General features: G+C 44.7%; 1 protein-coding gene across 3 annotated transcripts in view; it reads right to left on the bottom strand.

Annotated features, from left to right (window-relative positions):
- Positions 1 to 17,172, bottom strand: part of KIF7 (kinesin family member 7) — a 448,976-nt gene that overhangs the window by 336,797 nt on the left and 95,007 nt on the right. For all 3 annotated transcript variants that reach the window (XM_085644436.1, XM_085644435.1, XM_085644437.1), the window contains exon 6: positions 5,971 to 6,198. In XM_085644436.1, the coding sequence (XP_085500562.1) occupies positions 5,971 to 6,198 (228 nt within the window). The remainder of the gene's footprint in view (positions 1 to 5,970; positions 6,199 to 17,172) is intronic.

The following is a 17,172-nucleotide window of genomic DNA, read 5'->3' as shown; positions in this document are numbered from 1 at the left end:
AAGCCAGCAGCCCCCAAGAATCCAGAGGACCTGCCCTGCCTTCCCAAACCAAGACTTTGTCACCAGTGAACACCGAATTTGCTCACCTACTGACTCTGGCTCCGGCCAAATCCGCGAGTTTGCACCACTCTGCACTCGTTGCCCACGGCCCAACACCACAAGGAGGTCTCCTCGGCGATTTGGACCCAAGATCAGGTGATCTCTGACCTGCATCGAATCTCCAATCAACGCCTGCAGTCCCTTTCTGGAGTATCACCGTGACCGCGTCTGGAGCTGGTAAGAAAAACCAGATGTCTAAAGACACCCCTGCACCAGACGTCCCACAGCCTTAGGTGGCCCAACCGACAGGGTCCCAGCATCCCCAGGCACCCGAACTTACCTCTCCAACCAGTGGTCACCTCTGAAGACCTTCGCCCCTGAGCCTGCCATGTTTTTGCAACCGGAGAATCCCCATTGAAATTAACAGGGCATCAGAAGCCAAAACAGCACCCTGCACCCAGCCACCCCTGTGCCGCTGCGGGTGCACCTGATGTGCTAACTCGGATCCCACTTTGCCCTGAGCCTAACACCAGGACCTTTTGCTCCCAAAACCTTGTGGCCTGCTCATGAGCAGCCACCAACCAGAGGCTCCCTATCCCCCATTGGATAACATTGGGTTTAGCACTCTGCACCCAGCCACCTTAGTGCTGCTGAGGGTGCTCTGAGAGTGCATCCTCAACCCTGTGGGAACTCTGGTTCTAACCCTAGCAACCCAACTCCCACAAACAAGTACTTACCTGTAAACCGATAACTTCATTTCTTCCCAATAGATTGCATTCACTGCTTTTCTGCTTTTCTTTGAAAAATCTTCTAAGTGTGGAGTTGGTTTGTATGAAACACCAAAACTCAATTACAACCTTTTGTCTAGGAAATGTCCCAGTGTGATATCTAGGCATATCACACTGGTTAGCAAAAGTAACTTAAAAAGTAATCCAAGAAGTAAAGTGTACTGTAATCTACAAAGTAACTGAAAAGTAATTCTGATTGACTTACCTGCAAATCAACCAACTGCATTTGAATCTGCATTCAACTGTAATTTATTACATAAGAATTGCAAAGTATTATTTCACTTGCCTGCATCAGGCCTGGCTTGATTCTAGAAATAAAATAACGAAATAATATTTTTTATTTAAACAAATTGGTCTGAGTTCCTTCTTTGAATGTGTGACATCGTTTCTTATCTGAGTTTGTACAATAAAGGCTTAGCACTACCCTCTCATAAAGCCTTACTGCTCACCCACACTACCACAAATGGAGAGAAAGGTGTTATCTACTTTTACCTCTGCCTACCTTTGGGGTTCCACTGGACTCTGTGCACACTATACCTTACTTTGGATTAGTATATACAGAGCCAGCTTCCTACAGATGCCACAAGCAACGTACAAGGTAAAACAGAGCGGTGTTAGAGGGAACCAATGTAATACAGCATAACTATACTGGCGACTAGTAGCTTCAAGATTCTCGGGATTACCACCCGGGTGTGTAAGACCGTTTTAGGATGCACACTGGTATTAAAGGCTGCCGTTTCAAACCTCCACGCAGCCCCTCCAAGTTTCACACCGGGAAAGGTCTTCTGATGCTCACCTGGAAAAGGTGATCTGATGCTCTTCTCCAGCAGGAGTGAGTTGAAAGATGTATGCCAAGACATAGCGCTGCAAATCGCAGATGTTACTATACCGATTGTTTAGTTAATATTAGCGGGCCAGCATTAGAACCAGCAATGTGACACAGTACGAAAGCATGAATACTGTTAGAGAGTGCCTTACTTTGTTTATCTTTATTGCTATTTTTGAAGATCTGATTATTTCTTTGTTAAGGTCAGCGAAGTCGCACAATAATCACATTACGACACAAAGCATATGGAATGTGTACGGTCTCAGCCAGTGCACCACAAGTCATCAAAAATTATTACGTCAGCATCCAACTTTATATTTTCACATATGAAGCATAGCAGCCACATCCAGAACTCAAAATTTTACTGGTGCAGAGGTCTTACTTGTGTCATACATCCACAGTAACCGAAAAGTATATATATGACAAAGGCTGTAGAACACAGCCGAAACGTGTCCTGTCTGTTGTGGCCTGATGGAATTTGTTGCATTCCAGAGTGCCGTGTTTTTCTTATATGGAAAGGAATATATATATATATATATATATATATATATATATATATATATATATATATATATATATATATATATTCACTTAAAAAACCATAGGTTTCACACATGTTATAGTTAGCTGGGCATTTCCCTCGTAAAAAAACAATGAAATTCCCCCGTTATAGTTAGTGCAGGCAACTATAACTCACGCGAACGCAATCCTCTGCTGATGACGTCAGATATTACATCACTGTATTTAGACACTTATTTACCCAGGTCTTCTTCCATTCATCTTTAGCTATACATATATTACATTTTTTTTTTTTTCAGAAAGACACATATGTCATCAGTGATGTAATATCTGACGTCATCAGCAGAGGATTGCGGTCGCGTGAGTTATAGTTGCCTGCACTAACTATAACGGGGGAATTTCATTGGTTTTTTACGAGGGAAATGCCCAGCTAACTATAACATGTGTGAAACCCTATGGTTTTTTAAGTGAATTTGCAAGGTTTTTTAAATGCTAATTCCTAACTATAACGTGTGTGAAACCTATGGTTTTTTCAGTGAATTTGTACGGTTTTTTAAATGCTAAGTTATGTATTTATTAATATATTTTTTTAAACAAAGCTTTTTCACGGCGCCCTTGGGGGTTCTTCTGGGACCCCCTGACCACGGATAGGGGGTCAGGAACTGTCCACCCTGCCCCCTTTTCACGTTCTCCACATTTGTTTTTCACCCCCTCAGAGTGCAAGAGACAAAATGGCGGCCGACACTTCCTGGTTTCGACCGATTCGAATGTTTACTAAGATCTAAAGACCAATCAGAATTGCGCTCGCGCACGGCAAGGTGCGCGCACCCAGCGCGCACGCTGCGCGCGTACAGATATATATACTGATTTAAATGCTATTTTCTCTGGAAATACTGAACAGATTTACACCAAACCTGCAAAAGGCACTTCATGGACCTTATGGCTACCTCTCTGCCATATTTCACGTAATTCTGTTCAGCCGTTCGGGCTGTAGCTGCGACTAAAGTCCCTATGGAAAAATCCATGGGGAAAACGCGTTTTGGGACCCCCCCTTTTTCTCGGCCCCCGCTTGACGAATCACCCCGAGACTTTCAGGGTAGGAGCGGAGCGGAGCGCCCCATTAGTTTTGAAAATTTCACGAGGATTCGTCAATCGGCGCCAAAGTTATTCAAAATAGAATTTTGAGATTTCCTATGGAAACTCGGTCCTAACTATAACTATCTACTGGCGACCGCCAGTAGATTATATATATATATATATATATATATATATATATATATATTATATATATATATATATATATATATATCTATCAAGGGTACTGGCTGCTCCTGTACGTCACAGCAGCTTCTGCCCATTCTCTTTGATGTTGAACAGCCCCCTCACCCTAAAGACCATCATCCGGAGTTGTTAGACATTCGTAAATGCTCATAGCAGTTTCAAGGATAATTACATCAAAGTCTCAGGGTAGACGCTGTCATCTTGGCGCAGTAGAACAGAAGGGGAAACTGCCTTAACAATAAGGTTTTTACCACGTTGTGTCTTTACCACGCATTTTTTAGAATGCATTTTTTTTACAACGTGCATGTTTTTACAATGCATGCCTTTACCGTTTGTTTAAGGTAAGTTGGGGATGTGGGGGGTCTGCCCCCACAAATACATATATATATATATATATACATACAAACAATGTGTGGTAATAGCATATGTTGTAAAAGCATAAGTGTTTAAAAATAATGCGGGGTAAAAAAATGTGTGGTTAAGTCATGCAAAGTATTTACCCACATTGTTCTGTCGTACAACCGAAAGGAAGTGGAATGGATATCAGAAGTGACTGAGTTTCTGGGAGGTGTGGCACTTCACACAGTGAGTTACAGTTGTTACGACAACCCAAGCTCGTAGTGCTGTGTGCAATGATCGGTTATGAAGAAGATATTTGATAATGCATAAATATTTTAATATATTACAAAAAAATGAAGAGTAAATCTGCTAGCTGTAAAATAATAAACAAAACTTAATTGTTTGTTATAATACAGACACCAGTGGCTGAGATTTGACGTCACGGGTAATTTGCACAGCATGTCTTTGATTTTATAATAAACGGAATTCAAACCCTTAGGGGGCATTTGCTCGAGGTGCATTGTTGAAACTTCAGTTCTGCGGGCAAGCAATGAGGAGAGAGGGAGGAAGCAATAATAAGGATGTATTATCAAGTGGGGGAGGTGCTAGCAATGATGTGGGGAAAGCGTCAGGAAGGAGAGACTGCCTGCAGATGTAGACAGCAAATATGTTAAGAAAAAGTACCTTCTGAAGTGAGTAGCCAGAGGAGCGACCCTGGACACTAGCCAGCGACTGGAAGATTTACTTGGGCTATCTCCACGGCATGGACAGGAAAAGCAGTAAGACGTGAAATGTGAAAGCAGACGACATGATGAACTATCAGAAGCATGAAAATTAAAGTGACATTGATATCAACAAATGGTAAATAAGGGGGGGGGGCACTAAGCCCCTTGAAAGGTTTTTTTTTTTTTTTTAAATGCAAGAGATTTTGCAAGCAGGGTGCAGGCAAAACCTAATTGGTACATCGAACTCAGTGTGCACGTCATCACCATGCTCAAAAATATCTATTTCATCAATAGCAAAAAGATGACATCAGTTGGTGTTGCTTTCTCTCAAAAGGTAACTGCTTTAAATAAAAACAAAAATGTAATCTTGTAGAGGCAGACTTTAAGATAGCGAAGGATGTCGGACAGTCAGGCCATGACATGTCAAGCAGTCTAGACATGTGACTGATGTGCAGTAAAATGGCCCTACTGATCAGCATGGTTCTGTAATCTTTTACTAACATTCCAGAAATATTTAATAGGAAGGTGTAGTGAATTAGTGAATAGCTTTCATGGTGATCTCAAGCAGTCAAACTGGTGGTACTAAACACTGTGCTGATTTAAAAAAAGCTTCCCAAAAAAAAGTAGAAAAGAAAGGTCATAATGTCACTAGGAATGACAGGTTACCAAACAATTCATAAAAGGTATGTATTCTTAAACCGTTATGTTTGCATAACTTACTGATAATGACAACTTTGGATGTTTCTTTTGACTTAATGAGAGAATGAATGTAGATTGGACATTCCAAAGTAATTTCCCCCAGTGCCTGCAATGCTCATACACCCCATATCCACCACTCTGGGCAAAGGCAGAAGTTAGAAAAGTCAGTGAATTCTTTTTTTTTTGCTTTCTAAGTAATTTGTAAATAGTTGCCATACTATGCTGATCCAACTCCGAAATGGCTGAGAACTAACTGGCACCAGCAAAGCTTTAATGGCAATCAACTGGAGAGGTGCCCCTTCTCGCACAATTTCAATTTGAGGCTTGAACTAGCAAGATACTTAGGGAGAACCCACCATGCTCTCGCAGAAGATAATGTGGCTGGGTGGCTGCACTGATGGACTACTGGCTGGTTTTACAGGGTCTGCTCATACATAGGCTTAATGGATTGAGAAGACAAACTTCTTGTTCCTGTCCCGTTTTTATTAGGTACAGGAGGCTAATGGACAGAGATGCAAGGTGATAAAAAGCTAAAGGAAAAATACCTATGATGGGTTCGTGTTTCTCTGGGTAGTTCGTGAATGTGAACTTTTCCAGATATCCCAGCAAGATGTTTTTCTGGTGTTTAACAAACTAGAAAGATAATGCTCCCATAGTCCTGTGACTTCACCAGGGCTCATTGTGTACATCGCGGCCAAGGCAAGCCTCAAGTAAACAATCTAAAAGTGCTTCGGACCTGGAATATATAACCTACCTTGTTGAAAAGGATTTTGCCATTAATACCAGGGAAAGGGCTACTGGGCTGTGCCACATTAAGACTTTTCGGTCGACAATGCTCCAAGGGAGCTGTGAGAGGTCGCTGGCTAGGATCCACCAGGTAGACATTTTCCAGCAGAGCGGATACAGACAGATTCGACCTCATTAGTTCTAGGCTATTTTGCAGCTCTGCGATTTCATCCTTCTGGTCCTGCAACTTGTCACTCTGAAAAAAGGAAAAGAAAGCGGATGTTTAACTAGACATTTCTTAAAGTCACATGCCACTTCTTTTACAACATGCCTTTGATTACAAACAGTAATTTATCCCAGTCTACCCTTTGCATCAAACACAATTGGTATTATTCGAATGTAGGATCATGTCTATTGTCAGGTCGGCTTGGTCCTCTAGAGGTAACTCTCCACAATTTGTGAGCTTACAAAGTCTGTACCTCGCTTGATTATGTTGTTGTTTGCTCTTCTAGTTCTTCCTTCCGATCATCTGAAAAGCGCTTCGATACCCTCACGGGTCATGTTTGCGCTGTATAAAACTTTATAAAGAAATAAAATTCACTAGTGGAAGCTAAATTTTCGTTTAAAATTTAGCATATGCAGGTTCTGTCACTATAAGCTTCAAAGTAAGCTATTCTTATAATGGTACATTGCGCTTAAGTAAAGAACAGTTTACTCAACAATGAGTCATTCTGTAATTTACTTACAATAAGATTTAATCACATCTGTGACATTATATAATGGCTTGGATCTTTCACAGTATAAGGAGTAGGCATATCAAACAACAACGTTGATAAAACCTTTGACAAAGTCAAGAGATGAGCATGAGGAATTTTGGAGTGCAGAGGGTAAAGCATGCCAGCAAAAAGGTGCAGGATGTTGGACTGTGTTCCGCTACTGGCTAAAACTTGAATTTCTTTTCAACAATTATATCTTTATTACATTTTCTGGGAGTACAATAATCCACCATGTGTGGCAGAACTTGGGCATGTAGCAAGCAGGGCAACAACAAATTATTAATCTTTGACAACTTTAACCCACATTATGGCCTGGTCAGATCACAAGCTCAAATCTAAAAAAACATTGCAAAAAGTGGTGTGTCAAACATCATAAAGGAATGGTAAAATGGAAAATATACAAGTTGTTCTCCCTTCCCTCCCCCCAAGCCACGAAGGTTACACTTCAAAGTCAGAGGGTTTAAGTCACAATCCTGCTGGACACTGGGGCGTAAGAAAGGTTTTTTTTCTAGCACACGACAACATTATTTAAATGAACTGTTTTAGTATTTCAGAATATATCAGAATTAGGAACACAAATTAAGCTAATTTTTTGTTATTTCTGAAGTGTGTTGGAAACAAATACTTTAACATGAACAAATAAAATCATTACACCAGGTGATGCAATTTCCACACAATCTTTTGTGCACTGTATACTTTTATTAGTAAACCTGTACGTCTGTGCTGATGTAATGGTCATTTCAACTGAAAATGTGTTGTCTGTAATGGCAGTGCACTAGCCTGCCAATGCATACTCCGCTCTACGCCACTCCACTCCACTGCTAAAACACATTGACAAAGCCAATAACTCTTGCATAGGGTAGACCTATTAGCTTTGCCAATACTTGTTTTATTTGATAAACCATTTTTTATGGAAATTTATATAAAATTAAATAGAACATACGTTCCAGATGAGTTGCTCCAGTGACCATTATAATGTCTCAAAAAGGTTTGCGCCGAACAGCTATACCAACCCTTTTCAAATCATTTACTAGCCCCTAGTGTGTTCACCATGTGCTACATGTCCTCACATGTTTATGGAGACAGCCCCTTGTGTGATAGATCAGGTGTTTTATTTTTGCGACCAGTCTACTTCTGCCCGGAATTCTATTAGTGAGAGTGGGTAATGTGCCCTCCATTTCATTTGCTATACCACACTTCACAATTATTGCAGCTACTCGTACCCACGTGCTCTCGCATTAAGGACACCCAACATCCTCCAGTATGCCCACCCTAGACGCGAGATCTAGTGGTCTCCCTAGGATCTGTGTGAGCGTTCTTTCTATTCTCTTCCAGAACCTTTTTCTGTGTGGGCATGTCGAGACAGTGTGGAAAACATCTGCAAGGGTGCAGTGGGGGCAATGGGCTAGGGTACCAAACCGTCTCGCCATAGGCAGTGAGGTAGGCGATACATAGGTACTTCAGTTGCATCAGTCTAAAGAGAAAGGAGTGACAAGTTTCCAGGAAGGAGGGGGGGGGGTAATCCAGGCATCTCACAAGTCGGTCTTATCTCTGGGTCCCACCTACTTCTTCCGGTTCTACTTGAGGGACAGGAAAGTGTCATGTGCGTTGACAATGAGCATTCAGAATACCTGGGCTATACCACATTTGCCCAGTCAACCCATCAGGAGCTTCGCTTTGAGGGGATTGTGGTCCAGGGTGACTGTCCCACCCGCTATGTGGCTCACTAGTGCATGGTGTAGTTGGAGAAACTTATGGAATTAGGTCTTTGAAAGGGAGAACTGGCTCTGGAATTCTTGGAATAAACGTAGTTATGCCATACATCTGCCAGGGAGGTGATGCCGATTCGGTCCCATCCTGTTAGTTCCTGCAGTCCGGCTGCATGTTGGAGTAGTTTCCCTTGCCATAGGTGTGTGGGTTGTGTTAGTGTGTTGTCCCATCCCAGGAAGCGAAAGGCCGACCACCAGTTGATGACAACTTCTTTGATTAGTTCCGGAACGTGTAATAGGACTGGGTCCCGGTACAGCACACCCACGGCTGAGTTTAAGTCTAGAAGTGCAATCGCTGTCCGGTATGCAGGATCTTATCAACATCTGCTGAGCCAGTTATTGATTACGAGCGTTTAGGCAGCCCAGTGGTACAAGCAGGTATCAGCAATGCTTAACAGACCATCATACTGCCCGGAGCAGTGTGGGTTGGGGGGCGGGCGGGATGCCCATCCCAAAGAAAAGAGTGGATTGAAGAAGTTAGGATCCGGAAGCAGCCCTACCTCCATGTAACTATTTGTAATTCTGTACTTAAAATGCTGTTCAGTTTATTCAAGTTCTTGTCTTTCATAAAGACAAAGCACTGATTTTGAGTGTTATTTGTTGTGTGGTGGAGCTCTGAGTCTCTAGGTCACGGCATCTCCCTGAGAAAGCCTCGTAATGTTCTGCCTCACTACCATGAAAAAATGGTTCTGGGAGAGCAAAGCCTAGTACACATACATTTGCTAAGCTACTTTTTCTATTAGAGAAAAAAATCATAAAACAAGAAACAAATCGATGAGAAAACACACATGGGTCTATATGACTTAAAGCATTTCATATATTCAAATAACGACTGAATTAAAATAGTTCACTTTTATGAAAAAGGTGCTCCATAGTTGCAAAGTGAAAAGGTGCTCGTGCAGTGCATCAAGTAAAAAGTGACTGTACAAATAAACAGAAGACAAGTTCAAGTTTAAATTCTATAATAAGCTTGTCCAAACACTATTGGTTTAAAGTCTCTCATAGATGGGCTGTAGGAAGCTGGCTCTTTATGCAATACCCCACTAAGTGGTTATATTGTGTAAAAAGTCCATTGAGCTCTATTTGTGGTAGTGTGGTCAAGCAGCCTTAGGCCTAACACAGAGGAGTGTAAGAAATGTGTTAGGCACACAGTGACCAATAAATGACAAAATACTAAAAAAGGAGACCCACACCAATTTTAGAAAAATAGCCTTCTTTTCATTTTTAAAATAAGATGTACGTTCCAAGGTAAGTATGTTTTTCACAAGAAATACTTTTCCCTTTAAAAAGTGGACACCATGTAATTTTTCAGTTCAGAAATGTTAACCTGTGGGAGGAAACCATGAATGGGGTTTTGCAGGCAAGTATACGACTTACTATTTTTATTTTCAGGATGAAGAATCAGCACCAGGCAGGGTTTAGGTAAGTAGTAAATCTACACTTCCATCGGCACAGAGACGGCTGGGTGAGGGTTCAACTTTGGAATCTGGTGCAAATGTTATACAATGGAGAAAGGAGGTGATCGAAGAGATGCTGATCACAGGTGAATAACACAGTTTGGTAACCCAGTCTTTGGGGGTTAAGGTAAGGACGGGGGTGGCCACAAGGAAGCACCAAACTTACACCCTGAGTGGCACTGGGGCGGGCAGGTGCAGAGTGCCTACACAGCATCGGGCACTCAATGGTAATCAATGGGGAGAGATCGGTTTTGAAGAAATGCTGCAGGCTCATGCCAGGAGACCGGACGAAGAAAACCTATAGCTGCCCAGGTAAGTAGTGATGCTAGGGGACGTAGGGACACTATTGGCCAAACTCCACAAGGCCCCGAGGCTTCGGGTGCAAGGGTGTACTTTGGCGCCGGGAACAGCTTAACAAGAAAGTCGCGGTCAGGGGGGAGTCTTCGGATCGAGGCTGCAGTCATCGGGTGAAATCCGGCATGAGTCGGCTCACGGTGAACTCTGGCTCAGAATCGCTGCGGAACCTCCGCAGGACTGGTGAACCACTTGGACTCTGGCCGCATGCGTTGGGTGCAGAGGTGGGTCCAGATGCGGTTTTGAGGTTCCTCAGGACAGAGTTATTTTTCTTTTAAAACTGGTTTCTCCTTGAACAGGTCCGCTGTTCTCAGGGAATCTTGATCTTTGTTAAAGACAGGCAATCCTCCCAAGGCTTTGGAGGTCGATGGATGGGTCGTCTTTTGGCGCAGGATCATCTAGGGCTGCAGACAGGCCGGTAGGGGCCAAGACAGTGGTTTCTGCAATCTTCTCTGCTGGTGCGATGCTGTAGTATCCGGCTCTTCTTAGGTTGTCAGGAATCTGACTTCAAGGTCTGGGGGAACCACAGGAGCATTACAAGGGAGAAAAGGGTAGGGACCAATGAGTTCTTTACCTGGGCTGTCTACACCAACTATTATGCGACCCTCCTGTGGAAGGAGGGCATAGCACTAGCCCTGAATGGATAAGTCCCACTGTCTTTAAGATTGTAATTGTAAAGGAATTTATAGAGCGCTGAAATCACGCCCGAAGGGGTATCTCTGCGCTGCAAGAGACGACAATGTACAGGTTCAGCTCAAATCAGTCCCGGAAAAATTCAGTCTTCCTGAATCAGAGAAGACTGGGACAATTGTGCAGTTCCTCAGGCAGAGTATTCCAATATTTTGGAGCAAGATAAGTGAGGGTCGTGCCTCCTGCTAGTAGTTACCTGTAGAGGGGGGCCAACAAGCAGCCCTTTCTCTACAGATCTAAGAAGCCTACTTGGATGGTAGGATTTAGTTTTATCTGCCAAGTAGCTGGGACATCAGCCATAGAGTGAGTTATGTACTAGGCAGCAGAGTTTAAATGTAATACTCTGTCGAATCGGCAGCCAGAGAAGCTGTCTCAGCAGAGGCCTGGAAGAGGTACGTGGGGGCATTTTGAGAGCCAGACGTACGGCTACATTCTGGACAATCTGCATTCTATTCAAAAGTGATTTGTTTGCAGATGCTAGAAGAGCATTGCAATAATCAAGTCGGCCAATAACCAAAGCCTGAATCAGAGTGGAGCGAATTGATAAGGGCAACCACTGAAACACTCTGCACAAGAGACTCAGAGTGTGGTAACAAGTCCCTGTTGTAGTCATGACTTGATCTTTCATGGACAAGGAGTTATCCAAACGTACTCCTAAATTTTTTGCCGTAAGTGATGGAGTAGGTGCAGGGCCCAACATTGTGGGCCACACAATAGGGGCCAAATGGATTGAGCAGAGCCAAATAAGAGAATCTCAGTCTTAGATGCATTAAGCTGAAGGAAGTTTTCAGTCATCCAGTCAGATATGGCCACCATACCCTCCGCGAAACGTTGATCAACTAATTCCGTGTCCTTATCGAAGGACAGAAGTAGAGTGTCGTCAGCATACAAGTAGGGAGTGAAACCATATTCCCTAACAATATTGGCAAGGGGGGCCACATAAACATTAGACAATGTAGGGCTCAAACAGGAGCCCTGCGGCACCCCCTTAGTGAGCTTCAGAGCATGGGAACGAAAAGGACCTAAGTTAATTGTCTGTGTACGCTGATCCAGAAAGCTGGCAAGCCATTTATGTGCCTGTCCCTGCAAACTGAATTCTCCCAATTGGTGAATCAGTTTCTGGTGAGAGACAGTGTCAAAGGCTGCTGTCAGATCCAATAACACAAGCAGCCCTGCCTAGTCTGTGACACCAATGAGAGTGCTTTATTTAGAGTGGTGGGGTCTGAATCCAGATTGAGAGGGGTCAAGTGTTCCTTTAGAATCAAGGTAACCCATCAACTGGTTGTGGACGTATCCTTCCACCATTTTGCTCATAAGTGGCCAAAGCGAGATAGGGCGATAGTTAGCAATCATCTCAGCGGGTATGTGGGCTTTTTTCTTAATAGGTAGCACCCGAGCCGCCTTCCACTCAAGTGGGAGTACCCCCTCGCTCATAGAAGTATTGAGAATGTCACAGATGATGGAAGCTAGGACAGGGGCAAGTAGGGCAAACACAGAGGCTGGCATAACATCAAGAGGAGAACCGGATTTAGACGTTCTCAGCATGGCTTCTGCCTGGGATATTTGCATCGCATTAAAATGTTTAAAATGGAAGGTGTGGGAAGCTGGCTCTGTATATACTATACCAAAATGAAGTATGTAGCACTTTACTCTCTATTTGTGGTAGTGTGGTTGCGCAGTAAGGCTTTATCAGAGGGTAGAGTTAAGCATGTGTTGCACACGCCCAGGCAAGAAATAATGTCACACACTCAAAGAATGAACTCAGACCAAATGGTTTGTATCAAAAATATTATTGAGTTAGATTTATTTCTAGAAGCAAGTCAGGCTTGGTGTAGGTAAGTGATATAATACTTTGCAGGCATACTGCAGTTGAAATACAATTGAAATGCAGTTTGATGCAATTGGTTTGTTTACAGGGAAGTCAACAGTCAAAATTACTTTACAGTTACTTTTGAGATTATTTTGTACGTTACTTTTCAGATTACTTTTGAAGTTACTTTTTCTACTCAGTGTGATATGCCTCAATATCACACTGAGACATTTCCTAGACAAAAGGTAAGTAATTCACTTTTTACACACATGCAGTTTTTCAAGGTGTCATACAAACCAACTCCACACAAGAATTTTCAAAGAAACGAAGTCAATGCAATACTATGGGAGGAAATGAAGGTATCGGTTTACAGGCAAGTACTTGTTTGTTGGAGTTGGGTTTCTGAGGTTAGAACCAGGTTTCCCCCAGGGTCAAGGATGCACTCTCAAAACACCCTCAGGGGTACTAGGGTGGCCGGGTGCTGAGGCCCAATGTTATCCAATGAGGGATAGGGGCCCTCCGGTTGGTGGCTGCTCATGAGCAGGCCACAAGGTTGTGCGAGCAAAGGTCCTGGACTTGAGCTCAGGGCAAAGTGGGATACAGTTTAGCACACAAGGTGCACCCACAGCAGTACAGGGGCGGCCGGGTGCAGGGTGCTGTTTTGGGGTTGGGTGCCCAGTTGTTTTCAGTGGGAGTTGCCGGTTTTGGATTTTTACTGCAGGCTCGGTCCAGGAAGACTTCGGGGAGGAACCAACAGCTGGGCAGGTAGGTTGGGGGGCTCGAGGACATAGGTGCACCTCGGGTTCTATTCTCCAGGGCGGCTGGATGCAGGGGTGTCTTTTGAGGTCGGGTTTCACCTTGCTAAGCCACTTGCGGTTGGGGGGGTGGGGGGTGTCTCCATGCAGAGACTAAAGGGGAGTCCTGGAGGGGTCGACCCACGGTGGACTCGGTCTCTGGAGCGTTAGGGGACCTCGCTGGGACCTTTGAGCTACCTGAATTTGGGTTGTAGGCGTCGGGTGCAGTGGTGGTTCCAGGCGTCCGGTTTCTTTGGCCTCAGCAGGCTCAGAGTCTGTCTTGGGAGCTTCTTTTGAACAGAGCTGCTGTTCACAGAAGATGTGGTCTTTGTTGAGGGTAGTCAGTCCTCTCAGGGGTTCTGGAGGTCGCTGGCTTCAGGAAAAGGCGACTTTTGGCACAGGATCTCTGAAAACTGCAGATGGGCCGGTAGGGCTGGGGCCAAGTCAGGTCTTCTCTGCAGTCTCCTCTGATGGGCGTCTTTTTTCGTCCTTTTTCTGAGGGTTCGGGAATCTGCTTTCTTGATTCACGGCTGCCCCCTAAATACTGTATTTAGGGGGCATTTTAGGGGTCTTGAGGTTAGTAGCCAATGGGTTACTGACCTTAGAGTGACTACACCCTTGGTGTGCTCATCACACGTGGGGGAGTGCAAGAAAGTGGGTTTCTGTTGCAGAACCCCCCCCCCCCTTTTTTGCCTAATAGCTGATGCACTTTTCCTTGTTGTGCCCTGGGCTCCTGCCAATCAGGTGCCCAGGGCCTGTGTTCCTTCCCTAAAAACTGCCTAACAGCCAAAACCCAAATTGGCAAACGCTGGTCACATGTCAGCCCCTGGTAAATGGTACCCTAGGTACCCAGGGCCTTGTGACCAGGGAAGGCCTCTAAGGGCTGCAGCACTCATTGTGCCACCCTTAGAGGCCCTGTACCCTAACACACACACACTGCTCTTGCAGGCTGAGTGTCTGGATACAAGACAAAACAGAGAGTCGACATGGCACACATCCCTGTGTGCCATGCCCACAACCTACACTGCCCTGGCATTAATCAGCCACCCCTCTAGCTGGGTGCCCTATGCCAGTGGTGTGCCCCTACAGTACCCAGGTCCATTCCTGGGACCTGTAAGTGCAGTGCTGCCAGCTAAGAGAATATGGGGCTGGGAGCTTGTCAAACACGAACTTCACAGCACCATAATGGCAGCACTGAAGACAGAGAAGTTTGGTATCAAACTGCTCAGCACATTAAATCCACACTGATGCCAGTGTGTGATTTAATGTACAAAGCACCACAGAGGGCTTCTTAGAGAGGCCCCCTGAATCCTAAACCCACAATCCACGTCTGTTCTGAGGCTGCCTAGGCTGCCACACAGCAGACATGTTGCTGGACCCCTGGGTAGGAGAGCCCCTGCTCTCCTGGGCCTGCAACAATGTACATCCTGGGCGAGGTGCTAAATCTCCTCCCCTAGGATGGGTAGGGGGAAGCTTCAAAGGCATTCCGCCTCTGTGAGCTTCCCCAGGCCACTGCAAACCCCCACTCTGGCGGGAAGCTTGGCCGGAAACCCCAAATAAGGACAGGGGATGTGCCAGCCTGCCAACCCCACCCCTCAGGTGGGGGAGGCGAGGTGAAGCACATCTCCGGGCTCTCGCCATCTTGAAGATGGGAAGCCCTGCCCAATCAGGACTAGGATCCTGCCCCCCTCCCACAGGAGAGAGGCAGGATAGGGGGTGTACCCACCTCAGGACAGGGACCCATTGGCCCCTGCCCTTCACCTACCTGTAACGCCCCTAAATCTAGTATTTAGGGGCACCCTGAACCTTCCTTCCCCAGATCCGAAACTACAAGAAGAGCAAGAAGAACAAAGACCTGCCCTGCAGCTGCTAAAAAGAGGAAGACACCAACTGCTTTGGCCCCATCCCTACCGGCCTGTCGACCCTCGAACCTGCTCCTGCTCCAGCCCGGCATCTCTTGTGGCCAGCAACCTCAGAAACCCCGGAGGACCTGGCTGCCTTTGAACTCTGATTCCCTGGGACTACCATGAGTAGAGGCTCTACTCAGAACCTACCTTTCACCCCTGGCAGCAGCCCGGAACCGCGATCCCAGCCCACTCTGCACCAGCCAAGCCTGGCCGGTGCCGGAGTGAACTAAACCCACGAGGACGACCCCACGGCGACTGTGACCCCGAGTCCGGCACCCAAGGACCCCCCTCGACAATCCTGAAGAAGCGGCACTGGCCGTGAAAACTCTACTCTAACCTACTTCCCCACTTGCCCTGAGTAAGTGACCAGGAGCCCAGCTCCCACAGCCGCGTGGCTTGCCAGACAGCAGCCACCAAACCAGGCCCCCCTATCCCTCATAGGATAACATAGGATAACATTGGGCCTAACTCTCTCTGCACCCGGCCGCCCTAGAGTCGCTGAGGTTGAAACAACTATACCTACCTGACCCTGGGAGACCCCCGAGTCTGTGCCCAGAACCTCAACTCTGCCAGTCGAGTACTTACCCTTAAACCGCAAACTCTATTTTCCTCATAGGGTAACATTGACTGGCTTTTTCCTGAAATTTCTTCTAAGTGTGGACTTTTCAAATCTTCAAATAATCACCAAAAATCAGCTGAGTGTCAAAAACGAATTTACTCACCTGCTCTTAGGTGAGCTCCCAGTGCTGGATCTTGGTGCCCAGCACTGACTCTGAAAAGTACCCACAACTATACTTACCTTTAACTCATTTTTCTTCCATAGGAAACCATTGACTGTTTTTCTGTGAAATTTCTTTTAAGTGTTGATTTCTGCAATTTCTAAATATTCTTCAAAAATCGTATAACATCTGAAAACGTAATTACTTACCTGTTTTGGATAAAGGTCCCACTACTGAGTCTAGGCACCCAGTACTGGATTACAAAAGTAACGATAACCTACTGTACCTGTAACCTAACTTTTCTTCCATAGGAAATCATTGATTGTTTGCTCTGAAATATTTTCTAAGGGCTAACTTTTAAAATAGCTAAATATTAGTTAAAAATCATTACAGTACCAAAGTCGACTTTTAACAACTGATTCTGAGAACTGACCCAGGACTGGATCTAGGATCCAGGCCTGGAATTACAAAAGTAATCTAAAAAGTAATCCGTTGCATATAATTTGAATTTATCATTGAGCTCAATGTATTGTGTTTAGAAATAGAGTTGCTTATTGCAACTACTTGTAACTGTTTACTAAAAAGTCTATTGCATATACAAAAGTATTTTTATGAACCATCTCCTGTCGGGAAAGTATATTTTAATTCCAAGTGTTGGTTCTAAAATAAAACAAGCATATATTTTTTATATACAAACCATTGGCCTAGAGTTCAGTTATTGAGTGTGTGGAACTATTTGCTGACTGAGCGTGTACAACAAATGCTTTACACTGTCCTCTGATACTGCCTTACTGCTCGACCAGGCTACCACTTTGGAGAGTAAGGTTATATCTAACTTTAACCTCTGTTAAACCCTTGGGGTCTGTGGACTCTGTACACCCTGTACCTATTAAGGAACAGTATATACAGAGCCACTTTCTCACAGGGAGTGGGTACAATCTTATCCTGATTGGA

This window comes from Triturus cristatus, chromosome 3_1 (genome assembly GCF_964204655.1).
Source record: "Triturus cristatus chromosome 3_1, aTriCri1.1, whole genome shotgun sequence".
Lineage (NCBI taxonomy): Eukaryota > Metazoa > Chordata > Amphibia > Caudata > Salamandridae > Triturus > Triturus cristatus.
Note: the sequence above shows the minus strand (reverse complement) of the source record. Positions and strands in the feature narration are given on the sequence as shown.